This window comes from Triturus cristatus, chromosome 1_2, assembly GCF_964204655.1.
Source record: "Triturus cristatus chromosome 1_2, aTriCri1.1, whole genome shotgun sequence".
NCBI lineage: Eukaryota > Metazoa > Chordata > Amphibia > Caudata > Salamandridae > Triturus > Triturus cristatus.
The window spans coordinates 99744328-99766654 of record NC_140580.1 but is presented as its reverse complement, the minus strand read 5'-3'; the positions used below and the strand labels follow the sequence as shown (position 1 = coordinate 99766654).

General features: G+C 45.0%; 1 protein-coding gene across 3 annotated transcripts in view; it reads right to left on the bottom strand.

The window, feature by feature from the left end:
- Window positions 1-1091: 1091 nt before the first annotated feature.
- Window positions 1092-22327, bottom strand: part of RGS10 (regulator of G protein signaling 10) — a 138470-nt gene continuing 117234 nt past the window's right edge. For all 3 annotated transcript variants that reach the window (XM_085602885.1, XM_085602899.1, XM_085602891.1), the window contains exon 5: window positions 1092-1828. In XM_085602885.1, coding sequence (XP_085459011.1) covers window positions 1679-1828 — 150 coding nt within the window. In that variant the 3' untranslated portion in view covers window positions 1092-1678. The remainder of the gene's footprint in view (window positions 1829-22327) is intronic.

The window sequence follows — 22327 nt, the reverse complement described above, 5'->3', positions numbered from 1 at the left end:
ACAGAGCAGACAAAGAATAGTGGCTGACTTTGAGTGCTTTTCATGTTCTTACTATTAATGTGATATAGTGGGTTGATTTGGTTTGGTGGATCTCCTTTCTAGAAGGCTTGACGTTAAAGGTGTTTCAGAACCCACCACTTCTAATGTCATGTTTTTTTACCAAGAAATCTTTGCAAGGGAAGGTGTTCCTTGTCGAGTCATGGCTGACAACAGACTACAGTTCACTTCCTCTGCTGCAAAATGTTTTTGGGACAGTTGTGGAGTCAACAATTTACACATGCAGTGATATCATTCACAATCTAAAGGAAAAGTGGAGAGATTCAACAAAGTAATAATTGAGTCCATTCAGAGTGCTGTTATAATCCAGTGAGGATTGTGTGGATGCTATAAGAGATTTACTTCGCTCTAACCATACCACTCTGCGTTGGTTACAGGCAAGATTCCTTTCGAAGTCATGAAAGAGAAAATGGTGGTTTCTGTTTTGTGTTTCTTTTGGATGGTTAAGATTTTGAAAAAAAATGTGATGTTGGAATTTGATGTTGCTTCAGTGTGTAATGGCGCCACGCTAAAAGTGATGCTTTGAATGTGGTGCATTCTAAGCATGAAGGAAGATTTAAAAGTAAGTAAACCTCTTCCAAGGTTGGTGTGGGTGACTGGGTCGCCAGAAATTATCGATCATTGTTAAGGAAAGGACTATCTAAGTTTGGAGATTCTGTGCCCCATATGTGATAAATGGCAGTCCGCAAATGTTCACTTACACACGCCACCTCCCCATGCTCAACTGCATTGTATTCGAAATATACCTTGTGTGTGATGCTCGTCTAGAAAACAAAATGCACAAGCCCAGCAATGAACAACTGACCATCAAGTTAAACAAGAACATCAAAGTGCTTTGGTACACCAAACCATGCACATAGCACACTGTGGAGATCAGCTCAAACCATTAGTTAACTAGTATGATAAAGACACCAGCTATAGTGTAACTGTGCTGTATTAGTGATAGAAGGTGCTGTGCAGATACTGGTAAGAGAAGAGAAACCGATATGGGGCACATGAATATTTGAGGATTTAAAAAGACAAATGCATCAGGCTAGTGTATGGGGGCTTTATTTTGAACTGCTCTGTGCTCTCAGGGCCATTAACCCTGTAGAGCCCTAGCAAACATCTCCTTGATAATGTCAGTGGTGTCAGATAGGATTTGTCTTCTGTGATCGTAGTCCATACAGCAGATATCGCCCGGGCCAATGGTTTTTACCATTGGATCTCTGTCCTGGTCAGTTGGGTTAGGGTTGGGAAGAGGAGGGGGTGTCTTCCTAATACTGTTGTGAGCGAAGCCCAAGCGAAAGTAACGGGGATCCATCCTGGCGTAGCCTCATCATACAAAAGCTTCAATGGCATTTTGAGAAGAGACCACGTCCATATAATAAAGTACACAGGGTAGCGACAGACAACCCGTAGAAAACCAGGATGATCAGTTAAGCTGGGAACTGTGTTGATTCGCATAAAAAATATGAGGCAGAAATTGATTGATTCATCAAGCACGGTAAGGAACCGAAAGGTAAGGCCAGAAGAAAGGCGCTTCATCAGTGTGTGGGCCTCTTGCACAGTGGAGATGCAGGCAGGCCAGTACCACAGAGTTTGTGCAAGTACTCCGATGCGTCTAGACGAGCTTGTGGACTCATGTGTTGAAGCTGCGCGACGCCCGCTTGGCAGTGCTTTCCGAGGCGTCTGGCCCCTCGTGCTGCCTCTCATCTGTCCGCTTTGATTGGAGGAAGGCTTCAGATTTTAGGAAGCGACTGTAGCTGTCATACTTCATCAAGTTGAAGATCTAGTGCCAGGAAGAAAGAGGAAGAGAAAAAGCAGAAGTTAATGTTACGAGACGAGACATGGAAGGCATGTTTTGGTGGCAAGAGACATAAAATCAGTGACACTGACCATAACTGTCAGCCGCAGAGGTGCTTTTGGGGTAAGCTGGACCGAAACAAAAGACCCAAGTAGCTGTTTAACATCACAAATAGGGGATTGTTAGATTCTTCACAATACCCCACTCATAAACACATTAAATGCGAATTCCACTGAATGAGACACACCAAATTCTATCTCATCAGCAAACAAGAACAAGCATTATGCAATAGGTCTCGCAATTGCGAGATTTTTAGCTATTGGCATTGTAAATGGCAATGCCTTTTAAAAAACCTGCATTAATAAAATACATTGTCATTAGCAATACCAATAGGTCAAAGTTTCTCAAATGCGAGACCTATTACTTTGCAAATACTTGCTGTTTACAAGCTTCCCATGCTGCACTTTCACTAGAGGCCATGCCCCTTTCTTCAGACGAGCCATGTGTAAAGAAAAGTCTATTGCCGCTATTAAAGTGAAAGCACTGTCTGGGGCACTTTTACCAAAAAAAGCATTTGTTTGTCAAGTTGACAAACAAATGCTTTTTTTGTAAAAGCGCTGAGTAAAAGCGTGCATGGTGCGCTGAATGTTGCAGGAAAGCATATCGTGCCTGCAGTAGGAGAAACCATTCAAGACAATAGTGCTTACAGAGTAAATAAGAGGTACCGTGTAAGAACCGAAGTAAAAGGGCCAGTCCTCATGAGAGGTTACAAAGAAGATAAGGCGGTACTAAAGAGGGACTAACAAGCCTATTAACGAATCAGAAGCCAGCATTTAGGAAAGACCCTGACTCAAGCTAATGACAAATATGGACAGAGAGTGGGTGGGGATTCAAGTCCATACTCCAATCCAGCATGGCTTGCAGAGCAGCACATGCGCTGCCCATGCTCGACCGAAAAACACCGCCATTCACCAACACACAACACAACACGCTATGAGCTTCCCATGAATGCACAGGGATCTCTCTCATGGTCCCGATTCACAAGGGAACCATAAATCTGCCTGCACTTGCAGAAGCACTGTTCTTCACTGGCGTGGATGGTTTTTTTTTACTGAAAAGCTCTACTTTCTGAGGGATACTACTGAGCAATGGTGCAGCAGGTACTTCATGGGCCCCAATGCCAGCAAAAAAACAGACCCTCTGTCCCATGGCACGGCAGTGTACGACAACCATAACTGACATACATTGGGTCTCTCGCACCCCGGGCACTGATGTCTCCGCACCTGCTGCATTAATGGAAGCTGTGCCCATAGGCAAACTGCCCATACAAATTGCATTCAAAAGGATGTTCCTGTCCAAAAAGTTGTTCCTGGGTGACCATGAAAAACCTCGACTCCATTGTGCAGACTTGTTACACCATAGCGCTGACTTTTAAAGAATCAGCAGTAAGAGAAATGTGTGCCCCAAGTCCTACCCCTATGCCACACCTGGAGAAAAAGAATGCCCATACTCATCTTCAGTATCCCTAGATAGCATAAATCACTTATGTTAAAACAGAAGAACAAAATCACCCTGCTTACATTCATTTACATACATACCCACCAAAGGAATCCATTATTGATAGACCTAGGCATCACACACACAAGGATATGTACTCCTTATCAGCCAAGTAAAGACATGGCTGGGTGCTGTAAGACGAGGATGAGCCTTTTTACAACCTCGCAAGGCCCTAGACTGACCACATTTACTTATAGTCATCAGTCATGAATCTTCTGAGAACGAGCAAACTGAAACATGCAACACCTCTGGCCCATTATGCAACTCTCCTGAGCCCTTGCTTGGGCGTCCTGATGAACTCTGCACCCCTTGTACACATCCATTGTAAGCCTCCCTGCATCTTGATGCATTGTATTGCAGCATTGTTTGTGTATATCTGTTTTTGTTTTACATGAATATAAATGTGTTTTGAGATAAAGATTCCCTGGGCATTTCTTTTTTCTTTGGGGAATGTTCATATAAGTTCAGGTCCATCATCATTGCTTGTCTTTATCTGAAGGAACCATTGTTATTTCTTTTAACTGCAGCACCAGCTTCCCGGGGATACTGGGTAGCGCCTTGATTTTCTTACAAGTGTCAGGACTGAGGCTTGACTATGTTCATACCATATTCAGCATCCTAATTGGTCACAGCCATTTGTCCCTACTTTCTGATGCTTCTGCATACTTTTGGTTTCATGGAAATTCATCCAGAGATAGAGAATAAGTGGCAAAGTACTAAAATGGTCACCATTTGCAGGAAATTTCAAAACTCAGAAATCTGACATTTCTGTGTCTCAGATTTAGACTTTCCCTACCCTTGGATTCCATTTAGGAGAAACAATTGTTGCCTCCCACTGATTTCTTTCAAACACACTCTTTGCTGGCATTTAGTCTACGGATTGGTGGGAAGCTGTGAAGTATTCATTTTCGTGGAAGGGCCACCTGGCGAAGCGGCTTAATGCATGTACCAAATAAAACACTTCATCCTATGGAAATTTGGCTTCCTAGCTGAAGGACAGTTTTGTACGACACTCCATAACTTTTGTTTATATACCCACAAACAGAATGTGGCAGAGCTTTATGTGGGTGTTTTCTGTGACGCCATTCTCACACGGCGGTACCATAGGCTTCTGACTGGGTTGATGATATCCCTCGGAGGGCGGGGGTTCTTTTGGTCAAGATCGTATCACTGCCCGTGGTGAATGATAGTGTGTCAGTGTAGATATTGGCTATAGATCATAGTGAAAAAATAATAAAATTGTCTATAAATCCCCTAGGATTTATTTGACTTTAATTTTATGAGAGGGATCTAGGACAAGATTTAGAAAATCATTACCGTAGTCGCATCTTAGTCGTTTTGTGGTTCCTCGTTCAAACTCTACATGCTCCACCCCTGGTTGCTTAGAGAGGTCAAGTGGTGTTCCATCTGGACCTGTATCTGTAGCCCTACTATTTAGGATGATGCCTTCATCTATATTGGTTTTCTTATTATTCTTTCATTGAACAATGTGTGACCAAAGGTGTTATGAGTATCCCCTAATTTAGGAACTCGAGTGCTCCATAGTGTAGGGACCTGTTAGGAAAATCTTAAGAGGAACATATATATGCATTAACATCCATGCAGAGAATTTATTTAGGAAGGTCATTACCCATTGCCCATGTTCTCATTTGATTTCACGGGATCTCATCGTTGAGTCCCACCCTGGAAATCCCAAGTCTGAAACCCCATCATTATTCCTTTTGAAAGAGCAATGTCTTGATGTTAGCACTGGCTGGCACAACTTCTGCTATGGTGCTACTCATGTTTTTCAGTGGTTGAATGCTCTTCGCTGTCCGTTTACACTGGATGGTACTCCTGGTTTGTTGATTCTGATTTTAAAGGGTCTGGTTGTCATCCCGACATACCTTAAACCACGTTTGCATGCAATTAGGAATACACAAGGTTTGGCATTACAATTTGTATGGTTCCGTAGCTCCCATGCAAGTCTCAGACCAAGTTTCAACGTTTTCCTCTCCTTTTTCAACCCACAAATGCTACAGTTTCCTCAGTGGCAATGACATCTGGTCCGTGGCAGGCCCTAGTGTTAAAGATGGCAGGTATTGCTGTTAGCATGAGCTTATAGCCATTTTGTTCCTGGCAGCCTTTTTAGTTAGCCATGTGCTTTCTCCCTCTTCCAGAGCCTTGCACATGCTCAGAAAGGTTTAGCTGATAGAATGCACCTGCTCCTAGTATAGAACTGTCAGGCTATTCTTACTGATGTAAGCAATTTAGTCTCCCCTCCCACTTTGTTGAGCAAGCAAATGTTGTATACCCATATTAGTCAATAAGCATGCTTGTATGTGCCAGGACCTCCCCTTGGTTGTATGCTGACTATGTAACCTATTCATATAAAAGGCCCCTGTTCTCTGTACTCCTTAGAATGCCTCCTACAGTGTCCTGAGGGTACTGTGTGATGCAATCTCCCTCATGTGAGGTTAATAAATATGTTTTCTTGATATTACAGCTTCTGTGCCAATCTCTTCTTTGTTTGTTTAAAGGACCAGGTGTATCAGTGAACCCCTTAGAAGGTTTTTATTTCTTCACTAGGTACTGGTTAGGCCTTCCGAGTACATTCTTACCCGAGGTCTTGTGTGAGTCAGGTCATCTTTTAAATTCTTTGAGCGTTGGAAGTCAACTAAAGGTATGGATAAGGTGAGGTTGCCCATTTTCAGGCTATGCCTATAGTTTATTTGATCTGGTTTGATGCTGGAATAGATGTGGTACCAGACATCATTCTCTCTTGGCTTGTTCGGTGGAACGATTCCAGTCAGGCTTCACAATTATTTTTGCTCTTTTCATGGAACTTTGTATGGTCTTACTAGGGTACTTCCTCGCCTGTACTTTTTTTGTTAGGTCGTGTGCTTGTTATTTGTAATCTTCCAGTTCACAGCAGTTTCTACATAAGAGTAGAAATTGGCCATAGAGAAGGTTGCCCCGTAGTGCTCGAGGGCGATGGCTGACTAAACACAATTAACAATTCTGATCTGCCTCTTTTTAGGTCTCGCCTATGCAGCGCGCATGCGCTGCATAGGAAAGAGACCTTTAGCAGTCGATTCCCTTTTTGAGGCAAAAACGTGCACGCGTTGCATTGCTTTGAATGCAAACGCGTTCACGTTTGGCGATTACCTTGCAGGAGCGAGCGCTGCCATCTGGTAGCAATTATCCCGCTCGCTCCCGAAGGTAAACGCTGCCTGCTCTCGGCTGCACCCACCCCCTACTTATTTAACTTTGAGCGGAGGCGCGCGCGCAGCCAATGCTTGTTGTATTTTTCTGTAGGGTGTGTTTGTTATCTTTTCTGGTAATGTTGTCCTTAAAGGTGAGGGCTAAGACAGAAAGTTTCTCACATGCCTGTTAAGAGTTGTGGTGTTAAGTGTGTGCAGCGTGGCATCAGTTGTTGGGCAGTTTCGCGTTGCTGAAGAGTGCGCCGATACTCTCGCGTCGCTTGTCTGTGTGCTCTGTTCACCCTCTAATTTTGTATGCCCTGTCCTCTTGCGTTGTTCAACTAACACTCTGGGGTTTGCCTCCCTCTCAGGCTGCCCGAGTGTTATTCGCCCCTGTTGCTTGTTTGTGTTCTCTCCTATGCCCTGTGCGCTCACCCTCGGTCTGCGGTGCCCCTCTCTTTGATTTGGTTCTACTCCCCAGCCCTGATTGTTTCCAGCTGCCCTCCACTGTGCCTGTGCACCGCCTCCCCGGGGACCCAGAAAAGAGCACGCGACCCTGCTCCGCCCCGCAGATGGTGGGTGATCTCTCACAAACTACGGCGGTGCCCCGGGGGGAGGTGGTGGCCATTGGTCTCTTGTGGCGTGGTGGTAAACCGCTGCTTTGTTGGGATGTCTCACCACCCCATGCCGCTCAAGCGGAATGTACCGAGGGGCCCGGGGGGGGAATGTGAGAGTCACAGGGCTGTTACTCTTCACGGAGAATTATTCTTGCCTCGCAGATGAGGTGTGGTGTCAGTCTGCAGTCTTCCGTCTCTGGTGCTCATCCTGCCGGCCTCCCTCTGATCCTCCTTCGGGGCACGCATGCCTCCCTCGTGGCTTGTCTCGGAAATTCGTAAGTGCTTGGCCTTTCACGTCGGTATGCCCCCAGGGGCCGTGTATGGACCTCAGCTCAGGCGGGCTCCCCACTGTCCACTTGAACCTGTAGATCGGCATGCACTATTTGAATCTCAGAGGCATGATGGTTGCTAGCTCACCTCTGTTCACTTTACTCTTCATATTTAATTAATGTACCTCAATGCATGCGGGCTGCCAGCTCACCAATGAGGTCTTTAACCTGTAGATCGATATGCACTCACTGAAAAACCTCCGTAGTGGCGGGCTGCCAGCTCACCAGTGTATACTTGAATCTGTAGATCGGAATGTACTCATTGAAGAGCCACAGAAACGGACGGGCTGTTAGCTCACCGGCGGTGTGTACTTGAACTCGTATATCGGTTTGCATTTGTTACAGAACCTTTAAACAGATTGGCTGTCAACTCACCAGTGTGTACTTGAACCTGTAGATCGGTATGCTCCAGTTGAAGAACCTCAGAAAACAGGTGGCCTGTTAGCTCACCGGTGTTCACTTGCACCTGTAGAGCTGCATGCACTAACTGAAAAGCCTCAGGAACAGCTCACCAGTGTGTACTTGAACCTGTAGATCGGTATGCACTCACTAAAGGCCTCCAGGACAGGCGGGCTGCCAGCTCACCAGTGTGTACTTGAACCTGTAGATCGGTATGCACTCACTAAAGACCCCCAGGACAGGTGGGCTGCCAGCTCAGCAGTGTGTACTTGAACCTGTAGATCGGTATGCACTCACTAAAGACACCCAGGACAGGCGGGCTGCCAGCTCACCAGTGTGTACTTGAACCTGTAGATCGGTATGCACTCACTGAAGAGCCTCAGTCAGGCTGCCAGCTCACCACGGTTAAGCCTCTCATGTTTGAGGATTGCTTGCTTACAGGAAGCGATTCAACAAAGGTCCGGAAGTGTGGAAGCGCTATTGGCCGTTGCTTTATTGTTCTGGGTTAAACTGCGGTTGCTTGTCTGTCAACTTTTCTTCATGGTCCTTTGGTTTTAACGAGCACATTGTTCTAACTATCGGATTTACAAGGCAGCACAAAATACACACATTCTCACACCTATATGATAGCTCAGTGGGTACATGGGCCAACAGAAATGTGTAACCAACAAGTCACGTGTTGGGGCCACTGTGAGTTGAATGAGACTTTCAATTTTTTAAGTTAACTAGAAAGAAACCTGGTTTATTTGATTTATAAAGCCACCTATTACGGTGACACAGAGTCTCGAGGTCACAAATCGCCCCTTTTAACATGAAAATGTCACTTGTAACTTAGACGGCTCCCCTTTGTTCTCTGTCATAGATGTGGCCATAACCTCAGAGGTTTATATGTTATATGGTATTTCATTTGCTAATGTAAAAATCCCGAGAGACTCGTTTGAAAACTGCCCTCACCATCAGTTTCATTGTCTCTGTAGGGCTGTAGGGCTGGAGGGCTCAACACCACCACCATAAACAAAGCTTTCCTCCTAGGAAGGCAGGCTTCCTCCTCGTTGGTTCTGGAGCAGGATCCTTTTAACCCCGCAAATTCAACTTCTTACAATAGCTGCAACTTTCTTTTTATATATATAAAATGTTATTTGATGGCTTAGTTAGACTTCCCAGAAGTGGGTTTCCACAGAACCCAGTATTTAACAGTGTGTCGGTGGCTAGTGTCCGGCAGAGAATGTATGCCCGTTAACCTGGCAAACTAAGATCACAGTACTTTGTTTTAAGCCAGTGGAATCTTCCATCATTTGGAAGCCGGAGGTCGTTTTCACCCAGCATTGTACAGATTGTTCAATGCTCGACCGAGGGTTGGAAATTTCTTTTAAGGTGTAGCCCTCCCCACACCCATTTTAAGCCATTGGCTCCACTGAAGCCAAAATGGTCGCTCCTATGTGGTCGACGTGTGATGAACTTCACAGTTACACAGGTGTTGCTCACCTACCTTTTAAGGAGCATCCATAATACTTTAATACAATGAAGGAATAAATGATTATACAACGTTTCCAGACCAAAAAGTAGTAGCTTATTTTTGAGAAGTCCCCCTACGACGGTTATGATTCGAGATAGATTGTCTGCAGTCCATTCTTCAAATCCCTGAATGTCTATTAGAAGTCGTGGGCACACAAATGTAGCGTTTTGTCCCTTGAGGTACACAACCTGACTATTTCCTCTGGGTAGGGAAACATCCTTTACAACGCAGTCATTACCATGATCTGCCTTTACAGCACAGTCGCTACTCGACTGCAAAGTACTTGTGTTCCTTTACCAGGCAAGTCACTACAGCAACTTGCTTGAAGGGATGCGTTGTTGGAATGGTTTAGGATTTTAAGTCCAGCACCTTCCCTACTGTTGCGTAGACTGGAGTTGGACTAACAAGTAAGTTGTACTATTCCAAAGTCCAGCGCCCCCTAAGGCAAGTCGTTGTAATGATTTTCGCGGTAAAGGAATGCATGGTAACTTCGCATTCGGGGTAGAGACTGCGTTGCAAAGGCATGCATGGTCAGGGTCTTCATGCAGAACATTGTCTGTGGGTGCGGGTCACTGGTTCCAGCCCAGAGGAAGCAGGGGCAGTCAGCGGTAAAGCACAGCATCATGAGTGAGAAGGGGTAGGGTTTTTTTCCATGCTGTTCTAAGCAGATTCCGTGATTGATGACTGACAGCAAAAGGATAATAGGATTGGTTAGGTTTTCTTCCAAAACATCTTTCTATTTATACGGTGCTGTAGAAGTACATTGGTAAAAGGCAAAGTGTGAGTGGGACCAGGTTTCAGCCAAGCGGTGGCACAACGTTGCTTGTGTAAAGATTCCACTTACTCCGGTTGGGCAGCACCCAGCGAAGGCGAATTTTAGCATAGATCACAAACTCTGCAACTACAAAAAAAGTTATATAATTTGTAATCTTTGCAGAAGTTCATATGTGAATGAAAATTGTTTGTGGCTCCCCTATCCCCCTGCCCAAACTTTATCAAACAGCTGGTGTAGGGAGAACCCGTAAGATGTTAAGATCTTCCCTTGGTCATTGGGGACACTGGGAAGGACATCCCTCATTCGCTGCGTAACAGTACTAAGGCTAAAGCAGCCAAACTTGAGTTTTGGTAGTCGTTTATAGCAATGATATGATCACACACACGTGCTATTAAATAATTATCGTAATGAGAAATGTTTAACGTGCTTTATAAATGCTACAGTAATAATCCTGTGAGCTATGTGGTGGGGCAGACTCTTTCCGGTGCCCGCTGGCTAGCTTTAGATGGCTGTCGAAGGATAGTGTTTCAAGTTTGTGAAATCAAGGTTTGTATCTTCGCTGATACCAAGACAGAATATATTAGCAGGTGTCCCTAGAGGATAGTGTGTCATTATTTGGAAGAGAATTGGCCTGAACTGTTCCACGTGGTGTTAGTCTAAACTTCTCGGTGTCTAAAGCTTTCTGATAACCTTGAAGAAGCTCACAAGAGGATAACAAGCATTGGGAAAGCCAATAGGTCTCGCCTTTGGGACCTTATAAGTGTTTAGCCATGCAACCCTTGATGTTGTTGCACCAAGGATATTGTGCTGGATAACTAAACACTTACAAGGTCCCAAAGGCGAGACCTATTGGCTATGCCAATGCTTTTTTACAGGTTTTGGTTCGCATTTTGCCATTTGTGACCTGAATTAGCATATCCAGAAATGTGACGCTTTCCTTAGAGGCTGTGAATGTAGTTTCCAGGAAGGAATCAAACTCATTAATCCAGGCAACAAAGGGTTGTACCAGCTCCTCCGGGCGTTACCAAGTTGTCACTCAATGTACCTCCGCCAGAGGGTGACACATTCCTTTTAGCAGTTGTTGTCACGGTATAAATGCTTCGTTTTGAAGTAACGCATATACAGACCGACCAAGCTGAGGGCAACAGTGCTCCTCGTCGACATGCCTGATGTCTGTAGTTAGAATGTCTGTTCAAATTTGGAAAAAAACTGGATTTTCAGAGCCAGCGCTGCACTTCAGATTCTGAATCAAATAGGCAGGATGTAGTGCCAGGTAATGTTCCTCAGCAGTCCTTCGAGGCAGGGCTTAATTTGTGCCAATGCTTTCCGGTGCTTAGCACCGGCACCTAATTTGCAGGGCCGGGTCTACACACATTTAGTGCACATAATTGATTTTAATGTAATTTACCTCACTCCGGCACTTGGCAGTGGCACATTGCAGTAGCATTGTCTGGCGGTGGTGGCCCAGCAGCCGGGGCTTAGTGTTGCCGGCCGCCCAGTGGGTGACGGGCACGCGGGACACTGGGCAGAGCTGGATTTGATCTTCTGCGGGGTTGGAGCTGTGCGCGGCAGCAGGCGCAGTTTTTTTCAGCACGCACGCGCATTTGCTGCATTGCCACGCCCACGCCCCAGCATTACCGCACGGCCGCACCTCACCCACCACCGAGTGCGGAGTCATCGTGGTTCAACGGCCACCAGCAGCAAGCGCGACCGGCCAGGCCGGACGGACGACGTTGTTGAGGCCTGGAGTTAGTAGCCGCTGCCACCAGTGAGCACTGCTACTGGCCAGTAACAGCACCAGGTGAGTAGGGATGGGGCATGGGCGGCCGGGTCTCCATGCGGAGAGGGTGCATTCCAATGATTTTCACTGTTTAAGCCGTTTCACTAATCGACTCTGAAGGGCGTGTGCGCGTTATTTCATCACACATATTGACTCTGCCTTGGGTTCTAGAAGTAGCACACATCACGAGGGCCAATTATCCGCTGATGGCGACTAATTACCAGCGCCCAGAGAGCAGCCGAGCAGGACTTCCGGGAAGACTTTCGGAACCTGACCCCAAACCATATAGTTCTATGTAGGTATCTCGCAGTCGCTTTCTGTTATTTACACCGATCTGTGTTTTTTATCGGAGCTACGCGCCGCCCCACAGGAAATACTACTTACATTTAATTGTAACAAAACTAAAAAAAACGTGTAGAAAATGCTTGCTTTCTGTTGCTTCTCACAGATTATTCTTAGCGACAATTGTATTCGAAACTTTTTTCAATTTGCGTTTAAAATCCCCTTTGTTTTGAAGCCTCCTGCAGGACAATGAGGAGCAGGGGTTAGGGCTGGTGCCCTCCTGGGAGGCCGACAGGGGATTAAAGAATGCCAGGTACCGGGCACAATGAAAGATAAAGAGCCAACTAGGCCCTGCTAACGACCCCTTGTTTGGTATAAATTGAGGTAAACAGTAGAAGAAAAGGAGGGGCCCAACCCTGAAAGGGCCGCAGCCCCCGGAGCGGCTAATGGCATGGCGAGAATTATCTCTGGGGACTGGGCATGATTTTCAGTCCATTTGCAGCCGCCTGTGGGTATCGCGTTCAAGGGACCGTTTTCGAGGTTCCCGAGGCTCCCGCAGCCATTTATTCAGCTTTTTACACAGCAGTACCTGGCGTGCTGCAATTTTTTGAACTCGTGTTTGGAATGTTCAAAATAAACTACAATACCCAGAATGCCATTATGTATTGGCTAATAAGCCATAACTGCTGAAGGTGGCACACATAAAGTGGGGCCACTTGGTTTCTGTGCATCTTGTGGGAAGGAAAACCTAAGGCTGCCTTTTATCACATCATGGATAACCCACAATCCACAAGTCTCAAGTTGCCCCAGGCCAGGGGTAAGTAGTTCACGCTTTCACTCGGAATGAGAGGCGGCCAAGTGACGTCCAATGTCCATCTTCCTTCCTAAACAAGGACTTCACTGACGCAAGACATGCTCTGCTAGTACTCACTCCCACAGATTGAAACAACTTCAAAGCTGTCACTGTTGCATTCCTGCGTTTACTGCAGGTTAGTTTTTTCGTGTTTGTAGTAGTGCATTTGCGTGTTTTGTAATGCGCTGCAGTGTTGCTTGCTGCGACTTCAGAGCGCTAAGAAGTACGGTGGCCAGATGGAAGATATTTTTGCACTGTTTCTAGAGGGTGGTGTACCCTGGCAGCCAGGCCTAATCAGTTAAATAAAGCTGCGCAGCAGCCTAAGGCTGCAGGCAGTCGTGTGTGTGTCCCGGGCTGGCCGCCCGGCCCGAACCGGAAGTTTAAGTACTGTTTTACATGACACTGCCCTGACAGTTACTTAACAGTAGTTAACTGTTAAGCTGTATGGAAGAAGTTAAATTAGGTAAACTTTAATTAACTACTAGTAGCGCTAGCGTAGCTGCCATGCCACCATGATCATAAATATGCCACCCCGTGGGTGGCAGTGGGTGGCGTGGGGCCCATGCCAAACCAACCAACGCTGCTTTTTGTTTGGGTGCGTGGCAGTGGAGTCTCGTTCTGGGTCCGCCGTCCTCAATTCCCACTGACTGAGTGTGTAAGTGGGCAACATGGCGGGATGGGGAGGTACATGCTGAAAACCGGCTCCGTTACCGTAAGGTCTATAGTAAAGACATAATCTGGTGCCGGTGCTGGAGATCATGGCTCTAGTGTTTTTCTGCCTTTATGGGAGGTGGGTGTTAGTGGGTCAATGAAAGTTGAATTTCTTCACATGAACATTGATGTTGGAGGAACACTTCTTGTTTTTCTTTTCCCTCTGAATGTTGAAGTCACCATGGATGTTATTTTCTGTAGAGAACATTTGGCTGTCCATGAAATATTAGGTGAAGTGTCCTGAGAAATCAACTCTGTTTTCTAGGAGAATGTTAGATGATTTTGACGTATGTTCTTTTGGGTGGCAAGGTTCTGAGGCTTATTTTGAGTCCTTTGAAGAAAAATTCAAGGTTGCGGCCTTTTTGATGATATGCTGTGAGTAAGTGGGTGGAGCCAGTGGAGGGAGTGGGTGGAGCCAGCGAAAAGTAGGTGTGGCCTCCGAAATACATTTCAGCACCTGCACTTCATATTTTACAAATTAAGCACTGCTTCGAGGACTCTTACTGTTTCATCTTGCGGGATTCTGGTACAGTGCCGCCATATATAATGTTATTATCATTGTGGTGCGGTGAAAGACACAAAAGATGTCCACAACGTGACTAATACTAGCAGCAAAGACAGCAACACCGTGATGACAATAAAATTAGACGATGACCAGCCAACTCTTTCAGCGTGCATTGAAAGATTAACACATGCTTTAATTGGGATTACAGATAAAATGGCTTGCTTTAAAATGCACTTTTTGATGGTAAAGCATGGGGAATACTAGTTTTTATGGAATCATGACAGCCAGCCATAAAAATAACATGTTTTGGTAAATGCTGTCTAATCTGTTCTTTTTTTTAAACCCGCACCAGTAGGAAATTGTTTTGCATGGCGATGCAGACGATTGTGCTGACCCCGCTCATTTTTCACTTCCTTCACAGGCCCGGGATGAGGACGCCGCTACTTCTATTTTCCTCAAAAAATAAAAACAACCACAAAAAATATATATCAGGAAAGTCATTTGGGTTTCTAAGGACCCACCTAAAATAAAATCTGCCGTCCTTCTCTGTTGTAACAGGCCCCAGCACTGCCACCCTGCAACCCATATTTCAGAGCTGTGAAGCCTGGCTGAAGCAAGCACAGCAGACTCTCAGGGGTCACTGAGTGTGTTAGGACTGTCAACAGTATGTTTAGTATTTATCTGGGACGCTCTAAAGTTCACAGGTCGGGGGCAAATGTAAAGTACTGTATTGGTCTGCTAAAAGGTTCTGTCTCACTCACCGGGCACAGGGCCCAAAGAGACCGCCTGGCTGCCAGTAAGGCAGTCAAGAAGGATTCAGCCACAGTGAGGACAGGCAGCGACATGCAAAGGTGGGGTGGCTTGGGCAAGTGTCAGAGTGCAACACCCCATTCTGCCGAAGAGGCCCAGGCCTGCACCACTCTGTCTTTCAAACAACCTCTGCCCCTCTACATACCTATAACCTATATTCCCACGCTGCTGTAAGTAAGCACGTTTGTATGTACCAGAGCGTCAGTGGGGCCAGTCTCGTTCCTCCAGTCACAAAACCAGGCAGGCCCTCGGAAAAACAAATGGCTGTAGTTGCTGCAGGGCTGGCGGACCCCTTCTTCCTCTCTGGATCCAGTGGCACAGATCATGTTGCACCACGGATAGACCAGCCCTGGCTGCTGAAGGAATCTTGTGTGGGTTTTTTGGGGTCAAACTGCTTTCCCCCCTCTGCTTAATTGTACAGTGTGGAAAGGAGGTTGATGTGCCAATGCTTGTTCCATCCATCAAGTATCGGGGTGATCCATTTCCATTCTCACTGTGGAATGTAAATTACTCCAGACTTTTGTTGGTGTAAAAGTCCATCTCAATGCATGGTGACAAAGGGTCACACAGGAGATTGTAAATGTTCATAAACTCCCAAGTGTGTGTGTTCAACAACTGTCAATGCAGACTTTGCCTTGTTCCTCCCACCCTCCGTCCCTTGGGGGTGAATTTACTACTGCATACTGTAGAGTATTGCACGTTAGCAAAACCATTTACACTCGCCTAACCGGTATCCTTTTTGTGGCTTTATGAATGGGATGTGACCCCTATTAAGTAACCTCTTCATCTATTTAGCTGCTTTGGCATTAGGTGGCAGCTGCAGTTTTTATTTTACCCACAAGAGGGTAGACTTTCACCACATTTTGAGAAAAAGAAAAAAACAGTGCCCAGTTCTCCTGGGTAGCCTGATTCACCAAGTTATGAGGAGGGGAGGGGGGGGGGGGGGGGGGGGGCAGAGAGATTTGCCAGGACTCCAGAACTACAGGTATACCTCTCATGTATTCATTTTGAATAACGGGAACTAACCAGAAGTGTTCACCGAAGCAGTCCTCATAAGTCCCCGAAAGTACGGGGACGCCCTACAAATGAGGTGAGTTCATCAGACCATCGTTTGCAGACCCAAACACCTTGCAATGTATACATTTTATACGGTGTCAGCGTGGTCGGACCCCTATTTCTGGGGCAAAGTGAAAGTGTAGCATAGCTCACGAACACGTCACATCACGTGCAGCCGCACTGCGTGGGATGCAGGTGACAACGCGCACTGTTGCCCACCAATGCCGGGCACGGAACGTGGGTATCCCTCTCGTAATGTCCCCCGCATGAGCGCGCCACAACGCCTCACAGGATGACAGGGCCGGGACCAGACAGACTTCATAGGCCCTCAGTTAAAGGCCAAAACAGCACAAATACAGTGAACATTACATTAGAATTTCACACACCCCCAAGCCAAAGTCAGCCACAGTTCACTGTGGTCAGTGGACGACACTCCAACACACACATATGTGACAAACATGAGAGACATAAGAAGGGCTCATTCAGCAGGCAGCTGTGAAATGTGAAAAAGACAGAGCTGCTGTGGTAAACATCCGTCCACCCGCGTCACTGGCGGCTGCGCCATCACAAGCACAGAATCCATGGAAGGGACCTGGAGGCATGGTAAAGGAGAAAGTGCTTAGAAAAAGTCTCACAAAAAACGAACTCTCAACAAATCCTTGTCTGGTGCGTGACCAAGAATTTGGACCAACATCCCCAGCTCTGAGAACAACCTCAAACACAGCCTTCCTGAAAGGGATTAAAGGACCCCTTCTAAATAGTCCTCTTGATTCAGCGAGTAACAACTTCTGAGAAGAAGCACAAACTGTCTAATTACCAGTCAAAGCAACAGGAGTGTAAGAGGGTTTAAGAAAGCTTCCCCCTTCATTAAACATAAAACTACGCATGAGGAATTACAAACCGTGTGCATGTCTAACTTTGTAAAGTCAAGGTGATTTTGCTCTCTGATTTCATTTCCATTTCTTTTGGGGCCTATTCACAAACTTCCTTTTGTAGTACGCTTAGTAGTACTAATGTAATACTTCTCTCTTACTCCTATTTAGGTCGCAGCCTCCTCCACTCCTTTCTTTTCTATGCAGAGATCTCCACACACATGCCTGCGTTTTAGTGGTAAATGTAGGAGGGGGGGCTGGCTGGACAATTAGGAGTACTTTCTGCTAAATGGAGGGGTTTTGGGAGAAATAAGGAGGGGTTACGGGAGGGGAGTGTGTAGGGAGTGACATACACCCACTCAGAAAAGAGTAAACCCATTACTATTCATAAACTACACTAGTAAAGTTGCAGTTATACGAGTTTGAGCTATTGGCATTATAAATGACTGTGCCTTTTATTTATGTTTTGAAAAAAAAAAAAACTTAAATAAAAAGCATTGTCATTTACAATGCCAATAGCTCAAACTCCTATAAATGCGAGACCTATTGCATTGCAAATGCTTGTTGATTATGGCGAGTGGGAGCGGAACAACGCAGACAAAGTGAGGGTGGCAGCAAGGCAACAGACAATGGGAGGGAGGGTAGACATGGACAATTGAAGGAGGGAGGGTGAGTGCAAACCAATTAAGGCAGGGGAGGAGCATGGAAAGAGGAGAAGTACTCGATGGAGCCAGCTGAAAAAGATGCACTCAATGGTAGGCAATGGGTGGTCCGTAGGCCCATGATAGGAAAATAATATAGGCCTGGAAGAGAAAGTGCATGCGCTCTCTATGCTGGACCTAAAAATGACTGCATTAGAAACCATTCTGGCACAAACGTTGGCCACTAACTTCCAGAGAAAACATTAAACCAACAATAACGCAGCTGCACAGTTCATTCCTTGGAATGAATCGTTTAGCTGAAATTTAAACACAATATCCATAATCTTTTTGAACTTAACTGCAGCAGGTTCACTATATCTGCATCAGTGCGTCTGCTGCCCCATCATTCTCACCTCTCAAACTGTTAAATGCTTGCGTTACTCCAGATTTACTAAGCAAAGCAGTGGCTTTGCATGGTGCCTGTGCATGGCTGGGTAAATCTCATTCTAGGTTTTGTTTCATCCTGCGTCCCCTTCCTTGGAGCAAGGGCGACACAAAACCTCTCATAAATTGGCCTTTCACAAGGGCGGAGCGTTTCAAATTTAAATGTTTAGCGTGCATTCAAATAATGACTAAAAAAATTAAAACAAATCTGCTACTTCTCTGTAAAAACAGATGTTTCGAATTTTAAAACGTAGCAATTTACATGAAATGGGTACAAGTTTTCCAGAAAACTGAAATGCAAAACCCTCTTGAAAATAAGCAGATATTGATGGACAAAACGGTACCCCTTGTGCTTCAAACAATCAATGGTTTGTGGAAACGCAGCACCTGGAACATTCTGCAGTTATGTTACAGAGTGCCAGCACTACAGGCAGGCGTCAACCCGCACTCTTCTATCGCAGACACTAAAAGAATAAAAAGAAAATGCAAGGACCTCTGGAAAAGATGTTGGAAAATGAGAAGGACAACGTCCTAAATATAAAACAGTTTAACAAGCAATGGCTTAACAGCCTTCCTAATTTTCAGGTCGTTTTGCCAGAAATGGATAACCGGACAAGGCTGCTCTCACACAGACTTCTGCCAGCATGGTCGGGGAGATCTGCCATCAGTTAGGCGAAAATGCTGGCCCTCCATCATATAGGGTTTGTGCACTGGACCAAGGTCTTGGCGATCAAGTCTTTATGCCACTGGCTCTCAAAGCCGAGTCTTCGTAGCTGCTGGCTTCCGTGTAATCTCTATTTTTAATCTAAAATGTATTCATCTACCTGGATATACAACTAAAAACCTGTTGAAGCACATTCAATAGATGCAGGGTTTTTTTGCAGGTTTTTTTTTTTTTTACATTCAAACGCGGGCGGGAAGAGAAGCTTTCGAACATTCGGTTATTTTAAGGCTAAAAAAAATTAGACTACTCTTAACTTGTGTATTGAAACTAATAAGGCATGATGAACAGCAGTTCCTATAGAGCTATTGATGAAATATAGATCTATAAATCACCGTTTAGAATGACATTTCATCGTTGCGGCAGCAACAAACAAAACAGGAGTCCTCGAAGAACGCTTATGGAAAGGAAGAGGTTAGACATCCCTGTAAAATAGGAACTGCAGCAATGGATAAGGGTAACAGCGCGCCATTCCTGCAGCCGGAAGCTGGACGGTGGCGGAACGACAGCACCAGGTCCCTGGCATGATCTGTCTGAAGCGGCTCTAATCCCACTTTGTACACTGCTCTAGCAAATAGACGGAGCAAATCCACCGCTACCGACTGCTGCTGCACGCGGCCAGCAGCGACCCTCAGATTAAGCGACTTAAAAAATCATTTAGCACACTAGGAATGTTGATAAAATGCCAAGAGGGACAAACGGACAGTGCGGCTTCCAGTTCGGGTTAGAGCACCGGTTCCCAAGGGATTTAAATATTACGAACCATTAAACAGGGGGATTGTTACACTCCCGAAAACGACAACGTTATTATCCTGGAACAGAAACTACTTGGGAAGGAATTGAAAACAAGCAGGAAGGGGGTGGCAAATGGTGTGCACGTTTGCGGCCGCTTTGATGTCCTCAGTGGCCGCGCGGCTCACTGAGGACATCAAAGCGGCCATGAAAGGGATCAGGCAGTGCTTTTCAGGCTGCCAAATGGTGCGCGCGCCCGGCGCACATGCACTGTATTTGGAGGCCTGAAAAGCACTAGTTTGCACTTCCAGATCCCCCTTTTACAAAAGCTCTTGCGAGAGCAGCACTAAAGCGCTGGCTCAGGCGAAACCTCAAAAAGGAACCACCACAGTAGGTAATGTACTCCAACTCGGGCCTGGAGTAGGTCCAGTACCACATATGGCCAACAACTGGTACTGCAACACCCTCCCACAGAAAATAATGGAGACAGGAAGTTAAAATAACACCTCATAGGAAATAATGTTTAAAAAAAGTACTTTTTTGGCCTTTTAAAAAAAATATATACATTTAAATACATGTTTAATAATATATACGTAAACAAGAATTATTTTATTTTAAAATACTTATGTTTTTTAGTAAAATATAAATAAGTTACTATTTTGAACAATGACATTAATTTTAATTCAAGATATAACTTACATTACTTTAATCATATTAAAAAAGAACATTACATTTTTAAGTGGGAATTTGGTTTTAAATTGTTAGTAAAAATAATTTAAAATATTTAAATTAAATATTGAATTAAAAATTAAGTTAAGAGTGCTGTACCATTGTTTTGATCGTGTTGTACATTTAATATAAAAATTAATTAACATTAATATTATTCATAGAATATCTTAATAACTTAATAATAATAAATATTTTCCTTTACCATAGGGAGATCTGACCTGTGTGTGAAAAGTTACTAGTAGTAACTTGCACTCATACATTAGGCTCCACCCCATGAATTCAGGGGATGGAGACTTGTCAATCTACATTTTGTAATACATTTGCATTCGTAAATGGTGAATAGCCAAGAGTAGTACATTTACTACCAAGTGCAAAAGTAGATTTACTCACATATAAGTTCAGCTTTGAGAATAGGCTCCATTATGTCTTTGCAGCTGTGCAAATCGCTCTGGCGTTGACAGGACGCGCCTACAATATATAATGTCTGAAATAAAGAGAGCCAACAATTTTGGTGGGAATGTCGGCTCTGCCAGACTCCAAGGAGTCAGGTAATATGGTTATTTATGATTACTCTTGGAAGATAGAGTCACTTTAGTTGAGGTTTACATGGGTGACGCTTGTGTCAGGTCTCTTAGCACGAACAATACTGGATCACCTTATAAATAATTTAGAAATATCAAACAAACGTTGCGGGAACGCCGTGGGAAAGGGTGTTTGAGTTCAATACCATATATGGGTATTGTGATTATACGATATACATGTACAACATATGAATCAGAACGATAAGAATTATAGAAATACGCTCCTACCGCATTATATAAATCCCACCCTAATAAGTATATATGTTTCTAGCCATGTTATTATTTGGCTCTGCTGTGTTATGACGTCTAATTAGATTTCATTATGCCAAGCGATGCCTTCTTTCGCTGATGGTTAGCAGTCGCATAGAGCCTCTTCAGAAACCTCTTTCCACTCCACAGCCAGCCCCCGTGTGGACAACCCCTCCCTAATCTTGACATCTTTTATATCTTTGCCTCCAATGGTCCCCTATGGAGAGGGGAGCAGGTACTCCTGGGCAAAACTCTCTGTGTTGCTGTTTCGAAACACTGATAATGTCCCTTTGCAGAACTGTATGGAAGGGAAGCAAATCCCTGCAAAGTCAGATTTGTGGAAGGCTGTCACTTTTACATGTAGCTCTGCTGCTTTCAGAGAGCATGACAATGTCCTTGTCCCTGTTCAGTTCACATGACTTGGGTTTAAAATGAAGTTCGGAATAAAATAGGGTGATTTTTTTTTTTTTTGTTGCAGAGTTTTATATAGCGCGACCTTGACACGAATCCGAATCGGGTATCAGAGCGCTTTACATTGCACCAGTTATGTTACATGTTCAGCGTCATTACCGAGACTGGAACCCAGTTCCCCAGGTCCGAGGTCGAGTGCCCTAGCCGTTAGGCCAACTCCTCTCCCCTATTGAACACAGAATTGTTAGAGCTACCACGCAAAATAGTTAGCTTTCTAGGCACTAAGTCTATGACATGCGCACTCTTCAGCATTAGTGCGTTCATGCTGCCATACAATCATCCCTGTCTTATATATAACATTACCAGGAAAGCTCTGCCATACACGAGAAAGGAAGGCGCTTCTGTAGGACATACATGCTCTGACCTATGGTAGAGGCTGCCAGTTGCATCTCTTCTGTATCACACTCTGCCGGTGCCATGGTTGCATCAGACAGAGGACCCTGTATAAGAGGCTACGTTTTATGTCAGAAATAAAGCTATTGCACACTACGTATGACGTCAAACCTAGACCAATGTACGTTTTTAGAGGCCACTTTGATGTCAAAACCAGCCTTACATAAAGTAGTTTACACTGCCTGAGGGCTAAATAAACCTCGAGTTTTGATATGGTCTACTTCCGATGTCACAAGTATGCTGATATGAGTAAAGAAAACAGTTAACTAATAAACTAAG